Raw genomic sequence first — 18892 nt, 5'->3', positions numbered from 1 at the left:
TGGTGGGGAGGCCTCCCCAGTGCTGGTCCTTCCTTTGCTGGGTGCCCCTTGCCCACCTGTAGCAGGGTGGGGGTGCTGGAAGCAGTTTCTGGCCTGAGGGCTGGGGGCCGGGGGGCCTGGAGAGTCTGTAGGGGGAGGGTGGGTGGTGGAGATGGCGCTGAGTGCACCTGAGGGGCAGGGGCAGGGTTGGACTCAGGATGGGAGATGGGAAGAGCCTCTTGGCCTCCCTGGCCACAGCCTAGGCATCAGCTCCGAAGTGGGCTTCACTCTCTGATGTGGGCCTCCCTTTCCAGTGTGTCCCCCCATTGTGCCCCCTGTAGCAGCATATGGCATTTTACCCCCCAAGGTACCCCCGACAGTATGCCCAGTGCCCCCCATGCCTCCCCAGCAGCACTGTCTGGTAACCTCCCAGGGCTGTCCTACAGCCACATCTCCGGCCTCAACGGCCTGGAACCGTGTCTGGTACCCCTCCCACCTCACCTCAGCCACGTGTCCAGGGATAGCGGCCTGGTGCCTAGGAAGGAGGGATGGCCTGCATCCGCTGCCCAGCTGGTGGTGGCCTCGGACACCTCGTCTTCTCTGGGACCCTGTGGAGATGGGTGGTGGCAGAGCCGTCTTATGAGTCTGGCTGGGGGCTGACTTGTTCGGGGAGCCAGTCCTTGCCTGTGTCAGCCCTTGCCCCGTGCCTGTCCGGGCTGCCGGGGTCCTGGGCTGGTAGGCAGGAGATGACTTGGAGGGACAGTGTGGGTGAAGCAGGATCCTCGGCAGTCAGGCCTCTGCCTTGGGGACCCTCTGGGTGGGAAGGGGGTGGGGCGGTGTGGCCTGGACGGGTGGATGTCGGCGCCCGGCCTGGGCAGCTGACCGCCAGCCCTGCGTGTGCTGCCCTTCAGGCTTTGGCAGAGCATGAGGACGAGCTCCCAGAGCACTTCAAACCTTCCCAGCTCATCAAAGACCTCGCCAAAGAGATCCGCCTCAGCGAGGTAGGACTGACCCGGGGGGCCACCAGCCCTGGCCGGGGAACCCTCTGCCTGCCTCGCCCTGGCCCTCCCCACGGCTGTTGACCAGGGTCAGCCGTGTCTGAGATGGCTCCTCCCCCCAGCCCTCTGAGGCAGGGTCATTGGCATGATGGGGACTCCGCGGCACCTGTGGCTGCCTGTGGCCTCCTGGCCGGAGCTCCCCAAGTGGGTGGGGAGGGGTCTGGAGGGCGGAAAATTCCAGCCGTCGGAGACCCTGCTAGTGTGAACTTGGACTGCCCCAGCCTCTCCGTGCCATGGGGTAGGATGGCAGTCCCCACCAAGGAGATAGAGGGATCAAATGGCTGATGGTGTAGACGAATGGCACCTTGTCACATGGGTACTGTAGATGAATGTGTCACACAGTGGTGTAGATGGATGTGAGCATGTTGCATGGTTGCTGTAGGACAAATGTGTGTCACAGAATGGTATAGACAGATGGGAGCATGTCACATGATGCTGTGGATGTCAGCATGTCCCATGGGTGGTGTAGATGGATGTGTTGTATGTTGGTGTAGACAAATGTGAGTGTGTCACACGATGGTGTAGACAGATGTGAGCATGTTACATGATGGTATAGGATGTGAATGTGTCACACAGTGTAGACAGATGTGAGCGTGTCACACGATGCTGTAGGATGTGAGTATGTCACACAGTGGTGTAGACAGATGTGAGCGTATCACACGATGCTGTAGGATAGATGTCGGCATGTCCCATGGGTGGTGTAGATGGATGTATTTTATGTTGGTGTAGACAGATGTGTGTCACATGACGGTGTAGACAGATGTGACTGTGTCACACAATGCTGTAGGCAGATGTGAGTGTGTCACACGATGCTCTAGGATGGATGTCAGCATGTCCCATGGGTGGTGTAGATGGATGTATTTTATGTTGATGTAGACAGATGTGTGTCACATGACGGTGTAGACAGATGTGAGTGTGTCACACAATGCTGTAGGCAGATGTGAGTGTGTCACACGATGCTCTAGGATGGATGTCAGTATGTCCCATGGGTGGTGTAGACGGATGTGTTACATGATGGTGTAAACAGATGTGTGTCACACGACGGTGTAGACAGATGTGAGCGTGTCACACGATGCTGTAGGATAGATGTCAGCATGTCCCATGGGTGGTGTAGACGGATGTGTTGTATGACACTGTAGGCAGAGGTCCTTTCTGCTGGAGTGTCTCCCACAGCCTGGGCTGAGGCCCTCCTGGCAGGAGGCAGTTGGCCACCTCTCCTTCTCCTTTCCCTAGAATGCCTCCAAGGCCGCCCGACCTGAAGTGACCCCGGCCATCTCCTCAGATGAAGTCTGTTTTGGGGACCGGGAGAAAGAGGAGCCCCCATCCCCTATTGAGGCCAGCCCTCCTCGGTCCTTCCTGGAGAAAGTATCCAAAAAAAAGACTCCCAAAACCGTGAAGATGCCCAAGCCATCCAAAGTTCCCAAGCCCCCCAAGCCCCCCAAACCCCCAAAGCCCCCCAAACCACTGAAGCTCAAGGATGGGGGCAAGAAGAAAGGGAAGAAGTGCAGGGGGGCAGCCTCGCCCACCATCCCCAACCTGGACCTTCTGGAGGCCCACACCAAGGAGGCGCTGACCAAGATCGAGCCTCCCAAGAAAGGCAAGGTGGGTAACCTCACCCTCCTGTCTGTGGGCAGAGGGTCTGCAGACACCTCAGGGGCTGGCCTGTGGGGTGGAGCTGGGGCTGCTGTGTCCTTATGAGGCTCAGGGTAGGTGGGCTCTGCCCCGGTGAGCTTGGTGCAGTGGGGAGGGAGCCTCATGGGGAAGGCAGTGGAGTCTGTGCTGGGATGGGGGTCACCACACAGGGTCACTTGGGGGGATGAGGTGATTGGCTCCTCCTGGGCCCAGGCATTGGCTGAAATCTGAAGGTGGGTCAGGTGCCCAGTGGAGGGCAGTATGGAGGCAAAAGGGAGACTTATGATGTGGGCAGTTACTTGAGGGGCCTGAGCCCCTACAGACAGTGAGAGAGGCAGACCTGTCCCTGGGGACCTATCAGTGTGACCAGAGGCCCTTAGGTGTGGGTTTCAGGGACCATGAGTCTGAGACCAAGCCCCATTGAGTGGGAGGTTATTACCCACTTCTCAGGGTGGGGGGTGGTCAGTGACAGCATTACAGGTCTGCAGTGGGACACCTCGGTTTTCCCTTCCTTAAGGCAAAGAGGGTGGGTTGAATGAACAGATGAACAGATGGATGGATGGCAGGAAGGGGGGAGAGAGGGAGGAAGTGGGGAGGGTGCATGAATGGTGGATGGTAGGTTGGATGGATGGATGGGTGGGTGGGTGATGGGTGGATGGATGGATGGATGTGTGGGCATGTGGGTGGATGGGTGGATGGATGGGTGGGCATGTGGGTGGATGGGTGGATGGATGGATGGATGGATGGATGGGTGGGTGGTGGGTGGATGGATGGATGGGTGGATGGATGGATGGATGGATGGATGGGTGGGTGGGTGGGTGGTGGGTGGATGGATGGATGGATGGATGAGCATGTGGGTGGATGGATGGATGGATGGGTGGGTGGGTGGTGGGTGGATGGATGGATGGATGGATGGGCATGTGGGTGGATGGATGGATGGACGGGTGGATGGGTGGATGGATGGATGGATGGATGGGTGGGTGGGTGGATGGATGGATGGATGGATGGATGGATGGATGGGTGGATGGATGGATGGATGGATGGATGGATGGATGGATGGATGGATGGGTGGATGGATGGATGGATGGATGGGTGGATGGATGGATGGGTGGGTGGTGGGTGGATGGATGGATGGGTGGATGGATGGATGGATGGATGGGTGGGTGGTGGGTGGATGGATGGATGGGTGGATGGATGGATGGATGGATGGATGGGTGGGTGGGTGGTGGGTGGATGGATGGATGGATGGATGGGCATGTGGGTGGATGGATGGATGGATGGGTGGATGGGTGGATGGATGGATGGATGGATGGGTGGGTGGGTGGATGGATGGATGGATGGATGGGTGGTTGGATGGGTGGGTGGTGGGTGGATGGATGGATGGATGGATGGATGGGTGGGTGGGTGGTGGGTGGATGGATGGATGGATGGGTGGGTGGGTGGTGGGTGGATGGATGGGTGGGTGGTGGGTGGGTGGATGGATGGATGGATGGGTGGGTGGGTGGTGGGTGGATGGATGGATGGGTGGGTGGTGGGTGGATGGATGGAAGGATGGATGGATGGGTGGTGGGTGGGTGGATGGATGGATGGATGGTTGGATGGGTGGTGGGTGGGTGGATGGATGGATGGATGGTTGGATGGGTGGGTGGTGGGTGGATGGATGGATGGATGGATGGGTGGGTGGGTGGTGGGTGGATGGATGGATGGATGGGTGGGTGGGTGGTGGGTGGATGGATGGGTGGGTGGTGGGTGGATGGATGAATGGATGGGTGGGTGGGTGGGTGGATGGATGGGTGGATGAATGGATGGGTGGGTGGTGGTGGGGGATGATGGATGGATGATGGATGGGTGGGGGGTGGATGGATGGGTGGATGGATGGATGGATGATGGGGTGGGTGGTGGGGGTGGATGGATGGATGGATGGATGGTTGGATGGGTGGGGGTGGGTGGATGGATGGATGGATGGATGGCATGTGGGGGATGGATGGATGGTGGATGGATGGTGGGGGGGGTTGTTGTGGTGGATGGATGGGGGGTGGTGGTGTTGGATGGTGGTGGGGGTGTTGGGTGGGTGGGTGGGGTGGTGGGTTGGGATGGGTTGGTTTTGGATGGTGGTGGGTGGGGGGGTGGATGGGTTGGGTGGGTGGGTGGATGGTTGATGGATGGGTGGATGTGGGTGGATGTAGGGTTGGTGTGGTGGGGGGGTTGGATGTGGTGGGTGGGTGGGTTGGTTGGGTGGGGGGGGGGTGGGGGGTGTGGGGTTGGTGGATGGTTGGATGGATGATGGGTGGGTGGGTGGGTGGATGGATGGATGGATGGGTGGGTGGGTGGGTGGTGGGTGGATGGATGGGCATGTGGGTGGATGGATGGATGGTGGATGGATGGATGGGTGGGTGGTGGGTGGATGGATGGATGGATGGATGGATGGGTGGGTGGGTGGGTGGATGGATGGGTGGGTGGGTGGATGGATGGATGGATGGATGGGTGGGTGGTGGATGAATGGATGGATGGGTGGGTGGTGGGTGGATGGGTAGATGGATGGATGAATGGATGGATGGGTGGGTGGTGGGTGGATGGATGGATGGGTGGGTGGGTGGGTGGGCTCTTGCATGTGAGCCAGTGGGGAGGCAGGGGCTGTGTGCTGTGTGGCTCTTGGTTTGCCCTATAGCCTCACGGATCCTCGACACCCTCCAACATCCACTGCTGGGTCATGACTGCTGTTTCTTAGGCCACAAAGAGTGTCCTGAGTGTGCCCAACAAGGAGGCGATCAGCTCGCAGAATGACGTGGAGAGGCTAGAAATCCGAGAGCAAACTAAGAGCAAGTCAGAAGCCAAGTGGAAGTACAAGGTGAGGTGTGCGGGGATGTGCGTGGGCCTGGTGGTGTGGGAGGAGGTGTGTGTCCACCTGTCCCCAGGGTGGGCAGTGAAGGTATAGGTGTAAGTGTGGCCTCCGTGGGGCTGCCTTCCATAGGCACGGGTTGAAGGGGCTGGGTGTGCCACTGTCCGAGTCGATGGACGGCCCTGCTTGAACTCACACTCCCTGGAGCTGGACAGTGTCTTGCAGGCCCCAGGCTACAGAGAAGGGGGGTTCCTGGATGATGTGGTCAGAGGGAGGAGGCTGGCCTGTCGCAACCACTCGGCCCACTGGTTGCCTGTGTGGGGCTCAAGGAGGGTACTGGGTTTGCTTTTCAGAACAGCAAACCTGACTCTCTGCTGAAGATGGAGGAAGAGCAGAAGTTGGAGAAGTGTCCTCTCTCAGGGAGCAAGGACCCCAAGTTCTCGTTTTCCTTCAACAAGAGACTGCTGGGGTATGTGCAGGCTCATGCACACGTGCCCTCCCCCATCACACATGCTCGCACACAGCATGCACACAGCACACACACGCCTTTGTGGAGGGCTCCCCAGGTGAGGCCCCCTCCTGGGCTGGCAGAGCCCTTCCCTACCTCCCAGGCTGGTGGCTCTGACAGCTGGAGAGGGGGCAGAGGGCAAGAGCGTGACTCGGTGGCTGTAGCCCAGTTGCTGTCCTGGGCTGGGAGAAAAGAGGTAGGGTGGGTCAGGGCCCTGGCCTTGGGGCCCAGAGGCCAGTGTGAACCCGGTATTCTCAAATGTACCTAAAATTATGGCTGAAATGGGGACTCTGGAAGAAAGATTTGTGGGGCTTCTGGGGCCTGAGAAATCAGGAGGGCTTCCTGGAGGAGGTGACACTGTGCTGAGAGGTGGAGCACCCAGCCTGGGAGGGTGTTTGTGTGGAAGTGGGCATGTCTGGGTTCCAGACCGTGGGACAGGTGTGTGTCTGCCGACCAGCTTGGCAGGCCGGCCACACTTGGCCCGCTGACACGCCCCAACTAGTGTGGTCTCTCATTGCAGTTGCTTGCTCAATCTGAAGTCGGGGTGGGTGCCCCTCGGTAGGAAGCAGCGCATCCCAGTGGGAAGGGGGCTAGCATTCTGCCGTGGGCTTCAGTTCCCTTGTTGCAGGTGGTGGGGAAATGGGGCCGGGCAACGTCTGGGGCCCTGCAGAGCCTGGGATGATGGGGCCTTATTCTTGAGAACTCTTGGCGTTGGGCTGAGGCTGCTCGGTGAGCAGGTGGGGTGGGTCTGGTCCGAGGGCCCGGTGCCTGACTTCATGGCCCTGGACATGCCGGTGATGGTCCAAAGCTCAGGTGCTGGGCCCCGGGGGCTTTGGAGACGGAGGAGGTGGCCGCGGACAGGTCTCCAACCGTGTCACAGATGTGTGTGCCCCTGCTTCGCCCACATCCCACAAGGCTGCCCGCCGCCGGGAGTGGGAGCCGTCCCGGTGCAAGCTGACGACGGCCCTGCCCCCGCCTGCTGTCCCCATTGCTGGGCACGGCCAGAACCCTGCCTCGCCCTGAGGGGAGGCCCAGCTGAAGGATAGCGGAATTTATTTTTCCGAAATAGCTCCGCGGGGAACCCGGTCCATTGGTGCTGGCTCCGTCTGAAACCGAGCTGGTGCTGGACCCCAAGGTGGGGGGCGGTGAGGGGCACGCCCTCAAACAGCCTGAGGAGGGGCCGGGCACCCACCCCGTGGGCCCTGTGCCGTCCTCGCTGGGGCCACGGCGTCCGGGAAGAGCCTGGGGGACGGGGACGGGACGCGGATGCGTGTGGCCAGCTGCTGGTCCTCTGAGGCCCCGGATGGGGTGCAGGGGGGCACTGAACGCCCCGCTCCTGCCACCCTAGCTCCAAGGCCCTCAAGCCGCAGCCCAGCCCAGGCGTGTTTGGGGCCGTGCAGAGCTTCAAGGAGGACAAGCCCCAGCCGGTGCGGGATGAGTACGAGTATGTGTCGGACGACGGGGAGCTCAAGATTGACGAGTTTCCCATCAGGAGGAAGAGGAGCACCCCCAAGAGAGATTTGTCTTGTGAGTGAGGGCGTGAGGGTGGGGAGTGGGCCGTCCTCCCAAGACCTCTGCCAGACGCACGTCTGCTGTGCTTTCAGTCTTGCTGGACGGGAAGGAGCCTCTGGCCTCGCCCGCTACGAAGCCAAAGCTGGACTCGGCACTCTATAAGGTGAGCGCACCTGTGCCGGGCCCAGGAGGCCGAGCCTGGTGTCCGTCCTTGTCTCGGGCGGTCCTGCCACGCAGCGGGACCTGGCTGACGGCCTTGCGTGCGGGCTGCGAAAGGGGTCGTCTCTACCTTGTCTCGGGTGTTCTCATGGGGAAGGTGGCCTGGGTCCTGGCCGTGGCCCCGCGGAGGAGGGATGGCACGCGGAGGTCTGCGGGTCTCTGAGTGGCTGCCCGCCACGACGGTAATGAATGGGGGGGACGCGGGGCCAGGCCTGCCACGGTGCTGTGGAGGCTGAGGTTGGGCCACCTCCCACCCAGGAGCCACCAGCCGGGGGCTGGCGGGGCCCCCCGAGCGTGGGCGTGAGCTCCCACCGGCTCTCTGCCCAGCCACGTGGCTCCTCTCGTATCTGTGGTCAGGGCTGGGGCTCACGGGCAAACAGGGCAGGGCGTGGCGACAGCTCCGTCCTCTGGGGCAGGCCCGCAGTCCTGGCGGAAAGCCCCGGGGCCCAGCCCCGCCCGCAGTGCTCAGTACAAAGGCTGGCTCTTCATAAACTGTGAGGAACGGCTTTTTCTGGCCAGAGGGAAACAGCAGCTCTCCCCCAAACCCCTTCTGACCTGTGGCTTTGTCCCCGCAGCAGAGTGACGACTCCTCGGACGAGGGCTCGCTGCACATCGATACAGACACCAAGCCCGCCCGCAACGCCAAAGGGAAGAAGGAGGGCGTGGGCTCGGCCGCGGGCATCCTGGACCTGCTGCAAGCCAGCGAGGAGGTCGGCGCGCTTGAGTACAACCCCAGCAGGTACGTGGGGGCCCGGCCCCGTCCGGAGTCAGGCGCCCAGAGCAGGACCCACTCAGCAGAGGGGTGCCGGCTGGCCAGGGAGCTGAGTGGGAGCTAGTCCCACCGGCCCCCAGGGTGTGCAGAGCTCCTGGACAGCCAGACGGCAGGCGTGGGGGAGGCTGGGCGGCCGTGGGTGTGGGGCCGTGTGAGAGCGTCGGAGGGGCTGCCCCCTCTGGGGGCCTGCGGAGGAGCAGGGCTGGGTTCCGGGCTGTGTCGTCCAGCTGTGTCTCTCTAGACATGCCCCAAATGCTGTGGAGGTGACGCAGGAAATTTTCCATGGCACATGCCCAGCCTCCTGGTCAAGGGCACTTGGTGTCTTTGGGACCCAGGGCTGCAGAGACCTCACCCCGAGGGAGGGAGACGTTCGCTTCAGAGCTTGGGGACAGAAGAGCCTCGGGGAAGGGCTGGATCTGCCAGGTTCCCAGGTGACCACACCCAACTGGGGGCGAACGGGGACCAAGCCAGACTGTCCCTGAGTCCCCACGTGCGTCCAGGGAGCCCACTCACTGCAGCCATGGAGGCCCGGGTGGCAAGATTGCTTCTGCCCAGGCCTGCCCGGCCCGGCCTCCAATGTGAGCGGAATGGACTGAGCCCTCCACGCTTTACTGGGTGAAGGGCCTCGGCTCGGTTCTCTGGTGATGGCCCTGGTTGAAGTCTTTCTCCACCCAGCTAAACCTTGTTTGTAAGTGGGATTTTCATAAGTACCACAGACAGATAACCAGGGGGTCACAGCCTCCCCGGTGGGGGGACCTCCGCCGCCGTGGGGGCTGGTGCCCTGCTAGTCCTCAGGACAGAGCAGACTCCCGTGGCAGGGCAGCTTGCTCAAGGCCACGCTGCTGGGAGGCGGCCCAGGCAGGGGTGACCTGCCTGAGGAAGGCGAGGCTCGTGCGGCCTGCGCGGTGCTCGGTCCCCTCTGTCTGCCTCCGAGGCCGTGTTTGCAGAATCGAGGTCCCAGGGCTGTGCGGGCCCGCGAGGAGGCTGCACACCTGGCTGGTGTCAGACACACAGGGGCCGAGGAGGTGGATTCGGCCGTGCTTGGGAAGGGCTCCTGCTGACCAATGGCTGTGCCTTCTCTCGGGGACGTCTGTTCTGTGAGCTGTGTTGTGTTCACAGATGGCCGGAGGCGCGTTCTCCCTGGGGGCGTGGCGCGTGGCTGGCCGCGTGGGCAGCCCTCTGGGTGTGCGCTCCCGCTCGGCGCTCAGTGGTTTCTGTCGATGTGCAGAGTGGGCCCCTCACTGCACAGATGTGCTGGGCGGGACCTGGCCTGAGGCCCCTTTGCTGGGAGCTGTCTGACTGTGACCCCCTTTCCAGGAGGGCGCTGCTGTGGCCCTGGCCCCGCACCGCCTTGGGGGTGCCTTTCTTCTGGAGGAACTCTGCCTAGCCCGCACCTCAGCTATAGCCATTTGTGTTCAGACCCCGGGGAGGCAGGGTCCCAGGAGAGGTGCGGAGACACGGGCACTGCGGCCTGGGCTCAGCCCCGGGGAGGAGGGCGGCCTGTGAGTGGGTGCGCTGCTCACAGCTCTGCAGACACGCACGTGGGCCCCATGCACGTGTGCACCCACACCCACCCACATGTGTGCACACGTGCCCACCAGGCCCACCCCCTCTGTCCGCTGCAGGCACTTCCTCTTCCCAATCTCCCATTTGGAGAGCAGGTCAGTTTTTGATGGTCCATTTGCTCTGTTTTAAGTTTTCGCTGTTGGGAAAAAACAGCTGAAAAAAATGGAGGGAAATATGTTAATTTCTTGTGCATGGTTTGCTGAGTGTTTACCGCTGGGGGTGGGAGGAGAGGATTTTGGTATGATAATTGGAGGATTAAGAGATTATTTTCCATGTGCTCTGGTTAGACTTTGCTTCTTGATTGGCCGGCCCTGTGTGGACAGACCGGCGGCCCGTGCCGCATGCTGCCCTGGGCTCCATGGGCCTCCCTGTCGGCTGCAGCCAAGCTGAGCTGGGACCACGCCGGCTCCGGGGCAGGGGACGCTCGCACTGGGTGTCCTGTCCCTGCGGGAAGCCTGGTGACTGCCCAGCCTTGAGGCTGGGTGAGGAGGCCCAGACCTTCAGGGCAGGGCTGATGGGGCCACATCCGCACCTAAGAGCTGGGTGTAGCGGGTGCTGGGCCGGCGTGGGCTCCTGCTGTCTCCTGTGCAGGTCAGTGGTCTGGTGCAGCAGTGATACGCTGTGTGCTCCTGGTCGGATCTGGACAGCCCTTTGCCTGTGCAGTGTGGATGGGGCAGGCTGCATCACAGGAGTGGGGCAGAGGGGCCAGGAGCTCCTGACTGTGCAGGGGTCTGGCCAGACTGATTTTCCCACTGTTTTGGCTTTGAACTGCAGTCCTGTTTGATTCCAGCAGAAACCAGAACACTGAAGTCCACTGTGTCTGGGACAGGGCCCAGGGAGGTGGTATTTTTGGAGGGCTGCCTGTGGGGGGCCAGAGTCCCTGGCCTGGAGCCCAGCAGTGACCTGGCAGGACGGCTTCTGACCAAGCTTGCTTCACTGGGCCCCCAGGACCTTCAGGGGCGCTCTGTATCTGCTCCCTGGGGCCAACTCAGTCTCCCCCAACCCTCCAGCCCCAGGTTTGGGAAGCTCCCATTTCTGAGTGGGGACGCACGGCCCCTTTTCATTTAAACAGTCTTACTAAATGTGCTTCAAACACCTGGAGGTGGGGCTGGGGCTGGGGGTGGGGAGGGAGTGGCATGAGATGCAGAGGATGCAGAACCCCCAGGAGGGCCTGTGTGGACTGATACTTTGGGTACTGCTTTGGGGTCACAGTAGTCCTGCAGGTGGGTCCATACCCTGCAGGCACATGGAGCAGGCGGGGGCCTGGAGGTCAGACATCAGGGTGAGACCCTGTGGCTGCTCCCTGGGCCTTCTGGGTCTGTGGTGGGGTGGAGGGCTAAGCCAGCCTGTGGGTCCATCACCCCATGCCTGGCTCCTGGTCCTGTCTCCTGGGGGTCCAGGGAGGGGAGGGAGGGTCAGCCCAGGAGGGCCCGATGCAGTGGTTTGGCTGGGGGCCCTGCAGGCCAGGGTGGACTGTCCTGCCCCCTGTGGCCAAAGCCTGGGGTGATGGGTAACAACGAGGGCCAGAAATGGCTCCTAAGGGGAGACGCCTGCTAGTCCAGGGCCACTGGGAGCTGCCTGGGCTGGTAGCTGAGGAGGTCCCCCGAGGAGGCCCAGCAGGATCCCATGGGAGGGTCCACTGGGAGGAGGAGGTGAGTGAAGCTTCTGGAGGAGCCCAGGCCTGGGCTTTGAGCGCTCTCCCCATCCAGCCATATCCAGGACCCTGCTGTGCACGGGGCGGGGGAGGGGGGTGTTGGGGGGAGGGCTGCCTACCCCTCCCAGAGCCCAGGCCAGCAGAGAACATGGTGCCAAGGTAGTGGCACAACCTCACTGGGTATCTCGGAAGCCAGAGCAGGTCCCGGAGGGAGGGAGCCGGTGCAGCTGGGAGGAGGTGATGGGGGGTGGGCATGGGGCAGGCAAAGAGGGTGTGGCAGGACACTGGGGGCGGCAGGGCCAGGAGCCGGAGGGCAGCGGGTGCCGGGGTCAGGTCAGCGGGAGGCGGCCTCAGGGAAGCTGGGCATCCGTGGAGTGACTGAGAGGAGCTGAGCTGGGGCTGAGCTGACATGTGGTCATCGCGTAGAGAACAGGTGGGAGGGAGCAGTTGTCAGAGGCAAGAACGGGCATCCCCCCCTCTCTGCTCCCTTCTCTCCCTCACTTCTCCCTGTGTTCCCTCTCCACGCTCTTCTCTGTCCCTGCAGAGTGTGGGGACAGAGGACTGGCCATTTCTAAGTGGGAGTCATCAGCTACCACTGTGCTGCACCCCATGCTGCCTTCTGGCCACTGGGTGGGAGGGTGCCTGGGCTGTGAGCCCTGGGCTGTGGGCTGAGTGCCATGGCTGTGGACTAAGTACTGTGGGCCGAGTGCCTTGGGCCGTGGGCTATGGACTGAGCGCTATGGGCTGTGGGCTGTGGGCCGAGTGCCATGGGCCACGGACTGTGGGCAGTGGGCTGAGTGCTGAGGGCCGTGGACTGTGGGCTGGGCCATGGGCTCTGTCCCGTGGGCTGTGGGCCGAGTGCTGTGGACCATGGGCTGTGGGCAGTGGGCTGAGTGCTGAGGGCCGTGGACTGTGGGCTATGGGCTAAGTGCTGAGGGTTGTGGGCTGTGGGCTGAGTGCCATGGCTGTGGACTAAGTACTGTGGGCTGAGTGCCTTGGGCCGTGGGCTATGGACTGAGCGCTATGGGCTGTGGGCTGTGGGCTGAGTGCCATGGGCCACGGACTGTGGGCTGGGCCATGGGCTCTGTCCCATGGGCTGTGGGCCGAGTGCTGTGGGCCACGGACTGTGGGCTATGGGCTAAGTGCTGAGGGTCGTGGGCTGTGGGCTGGGCCATGGGCTCTGTCCCGTGGACTGTGGGCCGAGTGCTGTGGACCACAGGCTGTGGGCTATGGGCTAAGTGCTGAGGGTCGTGGGCCATGGGCTGTGTGGGCTGAGTGCCTATCTCTCTGTGCCTCCAGCCAGCCCCCGGCCTCCCCCAGCACGCAGGAAGCCATTCAGGGAATGCTGTCCATGGCCAACCTGCAGGCCTCTGACTCCTGCCTGCAGACCACGTGGGGCGCCGGCCAGGCCAAGGGCAGCTCACTGGCGGCCCACGGTGCCCGGAAGAACGGGGGTGGCGGCAAGAGCGCGGGCAAGCGGCTGCTGAAGAGGGTGGCCAAGAACAGCGTGGACCTGGACGATTACGAGGAGGAGCAGGACCACCTGGACGCCTGCTTCAAGGACTCAGACTACGGTGAGCCCTGTGGGGGGTGCGGGCGGGCCCCGGCCTGCCCCCCTGGGAGGGGCCTCTCCGCAGTGCTGCTGGGGCTCGTCCTCGTGTGGAGACCCTGGCTCTTCTTTAGGAGATAGGAAAGCTCGCCTTCAGAAGCACGTAACTCAGTGGAGTGTGCGCCATTGTCACCACCCAGAAGGGAACCCTCCCTGGCCCCCGAGTCTCCCGTCCGCGTGCATCATGTCCTGGGTGCAGGCAGTCCTTCGCGGGCTCGTTACGGCGCAGCCAGAGTCAGCGCCGGCGGCACACATGCTCACCGTCGGCTGCTCGCAGTCGCCTGGTGGCTTCCTCCTCTTGGCCACTGTGGACACTGCCGCTGTGCTCGCTGGTGCAGGCGTTTTGTGTGGCCGTGGCCGTGGTGCCCCCGGGCACGGACCTGGGACGGGGTGTGCTGGGTTGGGGGTCCATACCCGTCTTGCCTTCTGAGGACCGGCCCAGCCATCCCCCACACGGCCGTACGCTCAGACACGTTGAGACCCCATCCACCCTGTCTCTGTGTGAATAACAACAGGTGGGAGGGAGCCACTCTGGTGCCCACAGTGGCCCAGTGGCCCACATCTGAGGGGGGCAGAGCAGGGACCCTGAGGGCATGACCCCTCACCCCCCACCACAGCCCTCCAGGCTGTGCCCTCGGCGGGGGCTCCAGGCTGCCCCGAGGGGAGGGGCCCAGGAGTGCGCACCTGCCTGCACACCTTGGCCTGCCCCCCCAGGGATGCGTAGGATGCCCCAGGGCCTGGGATGTGCTGGCCCCAGTGGTGCCGGGTCTGCCTTCAGTCCTGATGCCCCCGAGCTCACACTCCTGCCCCTGGAGAGCCCTCCCGAGGGGAGGCTGGCCCGGCCCCATCTGGTGGACACAGACTGACAGCAGTGAGCGCCCCCTCTGGGCTCCTGTGGGGGGCAGGGCGCGCCCCGGATGGAAGGATGAAGCTGAGCGGGGGCACCTGGGAGGCCCCCAGGGCTCCTGGGCGGGGCTCCCTCCTCAGAGACTTGCTGGGACGGCAGCCTCCAGTGGACTCAGCAGCAGAGAAGGGGGCGTTCTGGGAAGCACAGTGGACACTGCAGCCAGGCTGGGGCAGTGCCCATGGGGGTTGCCGGGGCCTCTTGTCTGGCCAGTCCCTGCCCTCCCTGGGTCTTGGGGGGCCCTCGGCCGGGTGGTTTTGGGGCCGCCTGTGCCCGAGCATGTGCCAGGAGGGACAGTGGCTCACAAGGTCGGCTGGCTCCCCCCATGGCACGGCTGGCTCAGGCCTTTCTCCCCTGCCCCCCTAGTTTACCCCTCCCTGGAGTCTGACGAGGACAGTCCGGTCTTCAAGTCCCGGTCCAAGCGGAGGAAAGGCTCTGACGACGCTCCCTACAGCCCCACAGGTAGTGCTGGGAGCTGGGCAGTGTGTCCCCTGCCCGTCGCTCTGTGAGGGCTGCTGGTGGGGCTGGTTGCCTGTGGGAGCCTGACTGGGGCTGCACTCTCCCCCAAAGGCACCCCAGCTCCTGCGAGTGGGGTGGACAGTGGGGGGCTGGTCCCACACCTGGTTTGTCCTGAATGAGCAGCCCTAGGAAGGCCATCTCTGCACCTGGCCGGGTCATGGCAGCCCATGGATGGGGGTCTTGTCCACCATCTGTGTGACCCCTTCCTGCTCTCTCTTGTCTTGCTGGCATGGGGGCCCTTCACGCTGGGGCTCATGCCGACCCTCCCTGAGTTGTGAAGTGTCCCAGAGACTCGGGCACAGACTGGGGCAGGGCCAAGGGGGCTGGGGAGGGGGGTTCGGGCTGGGCAGCCACTCTAAGCAGGCGGGTGTTCTCTCCTGCAGCGAGGGTCGGCCCATCGGTGCCAAGGCAGGACAGGCCTGTGCGTGAGGGCACCAGAGTGGCTTCCATCGAGACCGGGCTGGCAGCTGCTGCAGCCAAGCTGTCCCAGCAGGTGAGGAGGGGCCCAGCCCGCCCAGGCTGGGAGCTGTCGCAGGCCTGGGGACATCCGAGTATTGCTGACCCCTGGGAGTGGGGGGCTGGGGAGGTGGGAGCCGGCAGCACATCCCCTGGAAGCTCCGAGTCGGGTGGGGATGTGTGTCCACTGCGGCTGAATGCTGGTGCCACCTCCCCTCACGCAGGGGCCATGCTGGTCCCTGCACAGGCCCCAGCGCTGCTCTGGGGTTCATGGTGAATGGGGGTGGGGCTTGGGCTGCTGCTAAGTCCAGTTCCTCAGTGGCTGGAGCCGGACCGTATGCTTTGTTCAAAGGAGGAGCAGAAGAGCAGGAAGAAAAAGAACACCAAAAGGAAGCTGGCTCCCAACACTCCCTCCCCCTCGGCCTCCACCAGCACCACCTCGGCCTCCACCACCTCGGCCTCCACCACCTCGGCCTCCACCACCCCGGCCTCCACCACCCCGGCCTCCACCACCCCGGCCTCCACCACCCCAGCCTCCACCAGCACGGCCAGCAGCCAGGCCTCACAGGAGGGCAGCTCACCCGAGCCCCCGCCTGAGGCACACAGCAGCAGCCTGGCGGACCACGAGTACACCGCGGCCGGAGCCTTTGCAGGGGCCCAGGCTGGCCGTGCCTCCCAGCCCATGGCCCCTGGGGTCTTCCTCTCGCAGAGGCGGCCCTCCGCGTCATCCCCCAACAACGCCGCTGCCAAAGGTACCGTGCCCGCGTGCCCTGAGCGGCCCTGCTCTGGGACTGTGCCGTAGGTGCCAGCAGGCCTGCCCCGTCCACCGTGGCCCCGTGTCTGTAGCCACACACGTGGCCAGCATGTGGAAGAAACAGTCCCTTTCAAGGTGGAAAGCTACGATCACTCACCGTGCTGAGGCTGGTCTGGTGGCCTCGGCTTTGGGGCCTGGCTTGAAGTCGGGGTGTGGCCAGCAGTTTGCTGAGGGTTCGCTGGGAGGGGCCCAAGGGGTTCCAGGCTCCCCCAGGCGATTTGGCAGTGGGACTGCTAACTAGGTCCCTTGGGTGCCCCCACTCTCACCCCCAGGCCCCCAGTCGGCCTGCACCCTGGCCATGAAGCCCGGCCGGCCGCGGACACAAGGTGGGACGGGCCTCACTCTGGAGTAATGCTGTCCCCCGTCCTGGTCACCTCAGCCTCTAGGCAGGGCACTTCGTTGGCCGCTGGTGGTTTCGCAGGGTCTGGGGGTGCCCAGGGCTCAGGTCCCGCAGGTCCGCCTTCTGGAGAGGGCGGGGGCTCAAGGAGGGGCTCCTCTGGCCTCTCGCTCACTTGGCATTTTCCTGTCTTCTCCTCTGCCTCCAGGAAAACGTACAAAGAAGGGCATGGCCACCGCCAAGCAGAGGCTTGGAAAAATTTTGAAAATTCATCGGAACGGAAAACTGCTCCTTTAAAGTTTGGAAAGCCAGGATCCTTCTGCTCCGCTCAGGACCCCCGGAGCCCCGCTAGAACATCAGCCCCCAGGAGGGTGGCCACGCTGCCTCACCCCGGGGAGGGCCTGGCCCCCTCCCGGCCACCACTCCCCCCATATGAGCATCTGTTGCTTCAGCAGGCGGAGCTCACCAATGTGGACAGACGTCCTTTCTCAAGTTGCTTAGAGTGACCAGTTCCCGAAACTCGGCCCTGCCTGTTTGAGGACCATTCCAGTTTCAGGAGAGCCTCCGGGTACCCCTGATGTGGGTGTGATCGCAGGGCTTCTGCAGCTCTGCTGGGAGCATGAGTCCTTTGAGGAAGGAGTGAGCCAATGCTCACCAGGCCCAGAGTCTGAGCTGGCCACAGGCTGGTAGCCTCCAGAGGCTTAAAAAAGGCAAAGAACACTAGAGAGGAAGAGGAGGAGAAAATAGGGTATTATGTGCCCCCCCCTACTCTTCCCAAGTGATTCTCAGACAGTCCAGAGAGCATGCAGCCCGGCCAGGAGAGGGGCCTCTGTGCTCCCCGGGCAGCGGGTGGCGGGCCGGATGGTGGGTGTCGTGCCCCGAATGGCCAGGGCCTTTCTCGGGATGCTGGGGCCGGCAGCGGGGTCCGTGTGTTAGTGGGTGGGGGCGCCGTCATGGGGTCCCCCCAGAAGGGTCGGGCCCAGCCGTAACGTGGGGCCTGGTGGCCCAGGCTAAGCCATGAGGGTGGGCCCCACGCTGCCCCGCGGGCTACACTCCGAGAAGCACTTCTCAGCTGAGGCACCCCGCCTGGCGGGGTGGATGGCGACGGGGCGGCCCGAGGACATGGGGCCCGGCACGTCTGTCTTGTCATCTGTCCGTGTTTGGTGTCGAGTCCCTGGGTGGACCCTGGACCGAACGTCCGCCCGTCGACACGGAGGGGCTGGAGTTGTTTCTCAGGCAATCCTGTATTTTAATTTTAGATGTATCTCCTGAAGCATATTTTTCATAGAATGTAGCGTGTAAATAGCTTTTTAAATAACTTCTTTTTTATAAGAGTAAAAGTATCTTTAGGGATTTCTTTCTAGAGAGTCTGTCATTAACATTTATACGAGTTTTTTGCCGAGTATGACGAACACTTGGGTTTGCCTCCTTCTTTCTGTTTACTGTTCCCGTTGGTGTTACTTTCTTCTTTTAGGAACTAAGGTATTGCCTGAAAAACACGTGTCCCTGGAGCCTTCTGTCTCGGCGGCAGCGAGCCGCACGAGATGGGAGAGGTCTCCACGCGGACACCAGCTCTTTGTTTCCTTCTCGTTGGCGAAGGGGGTGGGGATGCAGTTATTTTACTTAGCACCTTGTGAAGTGTTTCTGTGTTTTGTGATGCTGTAATTTATTAATGTTTGTAGCTTTTTATATTTGTACATTTCTTATGAGCTTGGTTTATATGCCCGTCCCTGGGCGCCGAGTCCGCGAGGCCCGGCCCCGAGGCTGGCGGGCAAGCTCGCTGGGCGCCGGCTGCGCCCACTGTGCCGTCCTGGCGTCCACGAGGCTTCCTTTCCCGTCCTCGTTGAACATTTATATACTCTAACCCGGCCATCAAGCTGTTCTCTCTCTCTCTCTTTTATTTTTTAAAGTTTATTATTATTATTATTTGGCAACATGTACATTTCTAACAAAGTTTACCGTGGCTATTAAAGTGTTTTATTTCCCAATTCATATTACTCTTGTATCGAGTCCATGAGATCTAAGACATCTTAGATCAAAGTTTTAAAAGAGTAAAAATATTTCAGGTTTTGTACAGAACCATGTCTGTGTCATTCCTACTCATCTGGCAGCATCTACTCCTGCAGTGGGGGTGGTGGGAGGGAGCGCGGGGGGCTGGGGGCGTGGGCCCGGGTGGGGCGGCCAGCATTCTCCTCGGAAAGCACGCACTGCCTGCACCGCAAAGCACAGTGCCCCGCACCAGCCTGCAGGAGCTGCCAGGAGAGCCTGTGGGGGCAGGCAGCATTCGGAGCATCCCCGGGGGCCTCCAGTCCTCACAGCTGGGAGCATCAGTGGGGGTTGTGTTCAGATGAGCTGTTGGTGGCAATGCATTATGTGCCATGTGTTACGAAGCATCGACATGTAGCGCCTGGTGCCCTCGTCGCTTCTTCCGACTGAGCTTTTGTTCCCTCCATCCAGGTAGACCTCCTCTATCCCGCACTGTGGCTGAGTGCCTCCAGGACCTTAGCGGAACTC

At 62.4% G+C, this 18892-nt stretch overlaps 1 protein-coding gene across 3 annotated transcripts in view; it reads left to right on the top strand.

The window, feature by feature from the left end:
- The window catches only part of PHF2 (PHD finger protein 2), a 76052-nt gene extending 57606 nt beyond the window's left edge, over nucleotides 1-18446 (top strand). For all 3 annotated transcript variants that reach the window (XM_027615573.2, XM_027615568.2, XM_027615569.2), the window contains 12 exons: nucleotides 891-980; nucleotides 2271-2639; nucleotides 5398-5517; nucleotides 5862-5977; nucleotides 7365-7543; nucleotides 7621-7691; nucleotides 8323-8486; nucleotides 13039-13313; nucleotides 14619-14714; nucleotides 15155-15264; nucleotides 15580-15979; nucleotides 16587-18446. In XM_027615573.2, the coding sequence (XP_027471374.2) occupies nucleotides 891-980; nucleotides 2271-2639; nucleotides 5398-5517; nucleotides 5862-5977; nucleotides 7365-7543; nucleotides 7621-7691; nucleotides 8323-8486; nucleotides 13039-13313; nucleotides 14619-14714; nucleotides 15155-15264; nucleotides 15580-15979; nucleotides 16587-16675 (2079 nt within the window). In that variant the 3' untranslated portion in view covers nucleotides 16676-18446. The remainder of the gene's footprint in view (nucleotides 1-890; nucleotides 981-2270; nucleotides 2640-5397; nucleotides 5518-5861; nucleotides 5978-7364; nucleotides 7544-7620; nucleotides 7692-8322; nucleotides 8487-13038; nucleotides 13314-14618; nucleotides 14715-15154; nucleotides 15265-15579; nucleotides 15980-16586) is intronic.
- Nucleotides 18447-18892: the final 446 nt, after the last annotated feature.

This window comes from Zalophus californianus, chromosome 13 (assembly GCF_009762305.2).
Source record: "Zalophus californianus isolate mZalCal1 chromosome 13, mZalCal1.pri.v2, whole genome shotgun sequence".
In the NCBI taxonomy this organism is placed as follows: Eukaryota; Metazoa; Chordata; class Mammalia; order Carnivora; family Otariidae; genus Zalophus; species Zalophus californianus.
This window is presented reverse-complemented; position numbering and strand designations above follow the sequence as displayed.